The sequence below is a fragment of the Sinocyclocheilus anshuiensis genome, unplaced genomic scaffold (assembly GCF_001515605.1).
Source record: "Sinocyclocheilus anshuiensis isolate Anshui unplaced genomic scaffold, SAMN03320099.WGS_v1.1 scaffold62, whole genome shotgun sequence".
Taxonomy (NCBI): domain Eukaryota; kingdom Metazoa; phylum Chordata; class Actinopteri; order Cypriniformes; family Cyprinidae; genus Sinocyclocheilus; species Sinocyclocheilus anshuiensis.
This window is the reverse complement of record NW_015544180.1, coordinates 275,212-281,434: the sequence shown is the minus strand read 5'-3', so window position 1 is coordinate 281,434 and position 6,223 is coordinate 275,212. Positions and strand designations below refer to the sequence as shown.

Genomic DNA, 6,223 nt, shown 5'->3' with positions numbered 1-6,223 from the left:
ACTTGAGTGACAGGTGGATTGCCGCTGCTGTCACCACCGTCGAGCTAGGTGGGCGTGGTTTCAGCAGCCAGCTCCCGCCTCTTTGCCCATTTTCGATTATCCGGGAGTGACGCGCGGCCAAGATGGCGACGGCCGCCTCCGCCCACTTTTGAGCTTCAAAAACGCTCTTCAGAAATCTATGGGTGAGTTCATATCTACAGTCTATGATATGAACACTATTTAAAAAAAAAAGCCTCGTAAAAACTGCCAAGAACGCCCACAACAGATGTCTGTGCATACAAACTTATGAAAAATGAATTTGCCAAGTCTATGACACCTCATATAAAACCATATAATATTTTAGAAGAAAAAAAAACAGAACAAATAAATTAATGTTCACCTTTTATTTGTATTTAGCCTTCATACAAACAAGAAATGTGAAATCACTGTCAAATAATCGTCTCCGACTCACCTAATTAATATTAATATCTTTAACTTAACTATAGGCTGACATACACTACCAGTCAAAAGTTTTTGAACAGTAAGATTTCTAATGTGTTTAAAGAATTGTCTTCTGCTCACCAAGCCTGCATTTATTTGATCCAAAGTACAGCAAAAACAGTAACATTTAAAATAACTGTTTTCTATTAAATATTTTTCAAATGTAATTTATTCCTGATTTCAAAGCTCAAGTTTTAGCATCGTTACTCCAGTCACACGATCCTTCAGAAATCATTCAAATATTCTGATTTGCTGCTCAAAAACACGTTTATTATGATGTTGAAAACTGCTGAGTATAATTTTTTCAGGTTTCTTTGATGAATAGAAAGTTCAGAAGAACAGCATTTATCGGAAATAGAAATATTTTGTAACATTATAAATGTCTTTATCATCACTTTTTGATCAATTTAAAGCATTCTTGCTGAATAAAAGTATTTTCTATAATTTTTCAAAAAAAAAAAAAGAAATCATACTGACTCCAAGCTTTTGAATGGTATAGTGTATAATGTTACAAAAGCTTTTTATTTCAGATAAATGCTGATCTTTGGATCTTTCTATTCATCAAAGAATCCTGGAAAAAAAAGTTTTTTCAACTGTTTTAAATATTGATAATCAGCAAATCAGCATATTATACTGACTTCTGAAAGATCATGTGACTCTGAAGACTGGAATAATGATGCTGAAAATACAGATTTGATCACAGGAATAAATTACATTTTATTATATATTCACTTAGATAACAGTTATTTTAAATAGTAAAAATATTTCAAAATTTTACTGCTTTTGCTGTACTTTGGATCAAATAAATGCAGGCTTGGTGAGCAGAAGAGAATTCTTTAAAAAAACATTAAAAATCTTACTGTTCAAAAACTTTTGACTGGTAGTGTAGGCTGATTATTCTTATAGATTGAAACAAATGTGCTTCAGCCAGGATAAAGAGTATGAAAAGTGCTCTGAGTTGCTGCAGAAAACCAAAAAAAAAAAGCAACAACAAAAACATGTTGCTGGAGACGGGCTTATTATTGAAAATGCAAACTGATTGTCTGCCAGCAGGAGGCGCTTTGAGAGCAGAAGAAACAGCGGTTTCCCCGGTAACGGCTGTAATCAAAGCGGCTCCGCTCACGAACTCTGCTTCATCAGATAAAAATGAAAAAAATTCCCTTCAGAGATACATTCATATAAAACACCCGCAACGTGTTTTGGTTTTGAAACGTGCAGTGCTCATGTTTATTCAACGAAATCAAACGCCACAAATAAATCAGTGTATGGGAAACTCTGGTAATGTATATCGAAATATCGGAAATGTGTTTAAAAATCATATCAGCGTTATTGAAAAAAAATGTATCACGATACATATTGATATTGAATTATTGTCCAGCCCTACTCTGGATTTAAAAGGCCATTGCTATGCGACAGACCAACGGTTTTATGGAAGACCGTTTCAGTTACTGAATAAATGAATTGATATGAGTAAAATGTGTTGTGATATCTACTTAACTTCATATTTGAAACGCATTTTACCATTCATGCCTTAATTGCAGCTTATTAGGTTATATTTTTGTTTGCACATGGTTAAAATATGCTTACTGGTAACCATGGAAATCTACAAATACTATAGTTGAACATGGTTTATTTTCATAAGGGACTGCCAGTGAAAGGCTGTTAACTTGCACACATAAAATGCATGATTTATATTAACATTAACATTAAAAAGATACACGAAAAAACATGAGAGGGGAGTAAATGTTTTACCTTCCTGATAATGTACTCGCCCTCGTGTCATCCAAGATGTTCAAGTCTTTCTGTCTTCAGTCGCAAAGAAATGAAGGTTTTTGAGGAAAACATTCCAGGATTTTTCTCCAGATAATGGACTTCAATGGGGACCAACGGGCTGAAGGTCCAAATGACAGTTTCAGTGCAGCTTCTAGCAAACGATCGGCCATTTGTGTTTGTTTTTAAAGAAAATGACCGATTGTTTAGCTAGATAAGAGCCTTATTCCTCGGCTGGGATGTTGTCGAGCTCTTTGAAGCTGCACTGAATCTGCAGTTTGGACCTTCAACCCGTTGATCCCCATTGAAGTCCATTATATGGAGAAAAATCTGTTAAAGTGTAATTTATTCCTGTGATCAAATCTGAATGTGTTCAGCATCATTACTCCAGTCTTCAGTGTCACGTGATCCTTCAGAAATCATTCTAATATGCTGATTTGCTCTCAAGAAACATTTCTAATTATTATCAATGCTGAAAACAGTTGTGCTGCTTGACATTTTTGTGTAAACTGTGACACATCTGTGTGTGTGTGTGTGTGTGTGTGTTGATGCAGGTGGAGGCTGGGAAAGGAGACGCCTGGACTAAATACATGGCAGAAGTGAAAAAGTATAAAGCGCATCAGTGTGGAGACGATGATAAAACCAGACCACTGGTCAAATAGACTGAGCTGCACGCTCTGTTTCCAGGTCGAGTTTTATCCCGTTTGTTGGATTCTGGTTCTTTTTGAGACGTTATTATTTAGTGCGTGGCATTAGACCGATCTCGTTCACCTTGTTGATATTTTGTACTCGACATGTTTGGTGCTTGAATGTCACCTGATGAAGATTGAAGATGATGATTAAACTCACCGTACCACAGTATCTGTCCTGACTGTGATGATCATGTGGTTTCTGAGAGCCGAGATTAATGTGTCAGCTTCCATTTTACACACTTCACACCACAGTTAGGATCCTTTACACACTGCTTTATTAATCATGTTGCATAGTTTTCAAATTGCTTCAACTGGTTTAATAGGTTAGTTGCTTTAACTCTTCATGGTTCTCAATCATTCTGAATGAATCTCCATGTTTGTAGCAGTGGACTAAAGACACAAGTTCATTTGTCAGCAGAAAACCTTTCCCAGCATTTCAAGCTTTTGCTATACTTCTGAAAACCTTAAAGCAGGAGAAATGTTTCAGAACTCAAAAATAAAATTATACATAGAGCGAGAGTGAATATATAACATTTCATTTTTAATTCTATAAAATTGTGTAATACAATAACATTTTCCAATTTTTTGTGGGTTAAGTTAAAGGGGGTGATAATTGGGATTTAAGGTCTGTGAATTAATGTCCAGAGACATTTGTGTTTCTAGTTATCCTTAAAGGGGTCATAGGATGCCCATTTTCCACAAGTTGATATGATTCTTTAGGTGTTTACTTTAGCCGCATTCATCGTGCAACTTGCTAATTAGCACATTATTAGGAAAGACGATTTGCAAAGATTCATTAAAAAACCTTATACTCACTTCTGTAGATGAGGCTGTATCATGAGTGATTCGTGCGAACATAAACGCATTTATGTAGATCGGGGGAGCATTCCCTTCAGAAACAAATGTAATCCACTGCATCTTCAGCGGCTCAGATGTTGGGAGTAAATGACGACTGCTGTTCATTATTACATCCAACAACAAAACACCTCAATCGCTTAGGAGTCATTCTTGTCTACATCTGCTCCGGCGGTGAAACAATGGTGGACTGATGACAGCTCACTCAGGGCGGAGCTAAGGTAAGACACCAGTCCAGTCTGTGCTGAAACGCTACTGTCAATCAAACTATCGTGGGAGGGGCCTGTCTGTGTGACATCACACAGACAGGCATCTGAGATCGGCTCGATTTGAGAAAGGGGAAAACATTTAACCAGATTTAAAAAAAACACTGGGTGGATTTTTATCATTATAGGGTGGTTGTGTACACACTGCCAACACACATTTCCGTTCAAACAACTTGTAAAAGTGCATGTAGCATCCGATGACCCCTTTAAACACTTCAGGGGGAAAAAATTATTTTGATAACATTTCTTGAACCTTAAGTGTTCAGATATGAGACAAAAGTGCTCACAGAGAATTTTTTTTTCTAATTTGTGCTTTTTAAAACTGCTCATGTAAAATTTCTAAGTTTTTTTTTTAATTTTTTTTACACATTTTAGATTAAATTACTTGCAATCTGCACTTTAAACAGCATTGGCAAAAATATATATATATATTTTTTTTTTTTCTCTGAGCAGTTTCTTTAAACGGGAAAATCTGGAGTCAACAGTGCCGGAATTTGAAACTGCACACATTGTATTAATCCAAACTAATAATGATGTTTAATTTTAAGATTTTTCAGAGATCAAAACACTTTGACACCAAATTCACAATAAGGTTATTTGTCAACAAGCCTTCCAAAGAGGTCATTTAATGAGATAATAAAGCAATATCAACCCCGTATAAAAAGCAAAACATAAAATGAGAAATATTTTTTTATCACCAAAATTGCAGTAAGTTTAATTCCCCCTTTTTTAAGAGTGAATTTGTGTGATTTTCATTATTTCATTATTCAGGTAGGTCTGTGACCATGTCAGTTTTTCTCTATTATTTTGATATTTTAAAGTTACCTCTTTTAACTTTATATATAACTTAAAATGACTTTGATAATTGTAACTGGGTTAATACAGGGCAAAAACTCAGAACAGGACACATTCTTCACATTCTCTTCAAGAATAATGAAACTGGTGATTTAAGATCAAACTCTTTCAGATTAAATGGTCACTCCTACACTCAAATTCACTCTTAAATTATGATTTAAGATTAAAAATGAAAGAAAATATCAATAGATACTTGTGTAACTAGACGTGGGGGAAAAAATCTATAATTGATCAAATGTTGCCGAACCTACTTCAGTTCAAGAATGAAACGATGCTTGAATACGCTTCAATAAACAGACTGCTCTGAGAGAAAGCAAGTCTTTCTTATTCTAAACTGCTAAAACTTCACATTCTAGACCAAAACCAGTGGGAATCCCGTGAACAAACAGCAGAAACCTCACAGACACAGGCAGAGTTTTGACTAAGGCTTCTGCATTTTTATTTTGCTCGTGTCCTGAAATGCAAGTAAACAAATCCTGAAAATTCAAGTACATTACAATGCTCTTCAGCATTTGGTTTTCAGTTTGTTTGAACATTTAAAGGGGTGTTGTGTTGGTGAACAGCACCGGAGACACCGACCTACACCAGAGAGGGAGGAACACCTTCACTCATCCGCTCATCAATAATCATACTCCACACCTTAAAAAAACCCTCATTTACAGAAGCTGCGCACTAACACACACACACACACACACACACGTGTTTCCCTCCCTGTCACAGTGATCAGGTCTGTCTGTGTAAACATTGATACATACATACAACCCACTGATCATCATTCAGACAAACATCATCCATCAGCATCAATATTCAAATGTGTATAAAAACGGTCTCATTGGATGGCCAGCAGATCAAGTGGGCGGAGTCAGTCCCGGATCAGAGTTCTGTGATGTCATAAGGACTTCCTCTTCAAGTCTCCGCCCTGAGTTTGATTGACATCTGCACACAGATACAGAGAGAGAGAGTAATGAAGCACAGCGACTCGTCCCGACTGACGATGATGAAGAAAGCCGCAAACGCACGCATGCAGGCAGCGGGAGCGTCGCTCACTCAGCGTTTACCTGAGAAAGCCAGCTGTAAGTGTGGCGGCAGAGCAGCCTGAGCCCCTGACATGAGACCCTTTAACACATCTGAGGAGAGACGGGACAGAGAGAGACACACCCCACACATGAGACGCCACACGATACACACAGAGATTCAATGAGAGGAAACAGATTCATGATGAGCCACGTGATGAAGAGCAACAAAACACACACTCTTACACACACAATCACAAACACACACTCTCTCACACACACTCACACACAC

The 6,223-nt window shown here is 36.9% G+C and overlaps 2 protein-coding genes across 4 annotated transcripts in view; one reads left to right on the top strand and one right to left on the bottom strand.

Moving 5' to 3' along the window:
- The window catches only part of LOC107696323 (uncharacterized protein C19orf43-like), a 4,574-nt gene extending 1,420 nt beyond the window's left edge, over positions 1–3,154 (top strand). Inside the window, exon 3 of the mRNA XM_016496606.1 lies at positions 2,805–3,154. Within this exon, the coding sequence (XP_016352092.1) occupies positions 2,805–2,912 (108 nt within the window). The 3' untranslated portion in view covers positions 2,913–3,154. The remainder of the gene's footprint in view (positions 1–2,804) is intronic.
- Positions 3,155–5,610: 2,456 nt separating this feature from the next.
- Positions 5,611–6,223, bottom strand: part of LOC107696333 (ubinuclein-2-like) — a 57,217-nt gene continuing 56,604 nt past the window's right edge. For all 3 annotated transcript variants that reach the window (XM_016496617.1, XM_016496618.1, XM_016496619.1), the window contains 2 exons: positions 5,977–6,045; positions 5,611–5,854 (listed from right to left, as the gene is read on the bottom strand). In XM_016496617.1, coding sequence (XP_016352103.1) covers positions 5,808–5,854; positions 5,977–6,045 — 116 coding nt within the window. In that variant the 3' untranslated portion in view covers positions 5,611–5,807. The remainder of the gene's footprint in view (positions 5,855–5,976; positions 6,046–6,223) is intronic.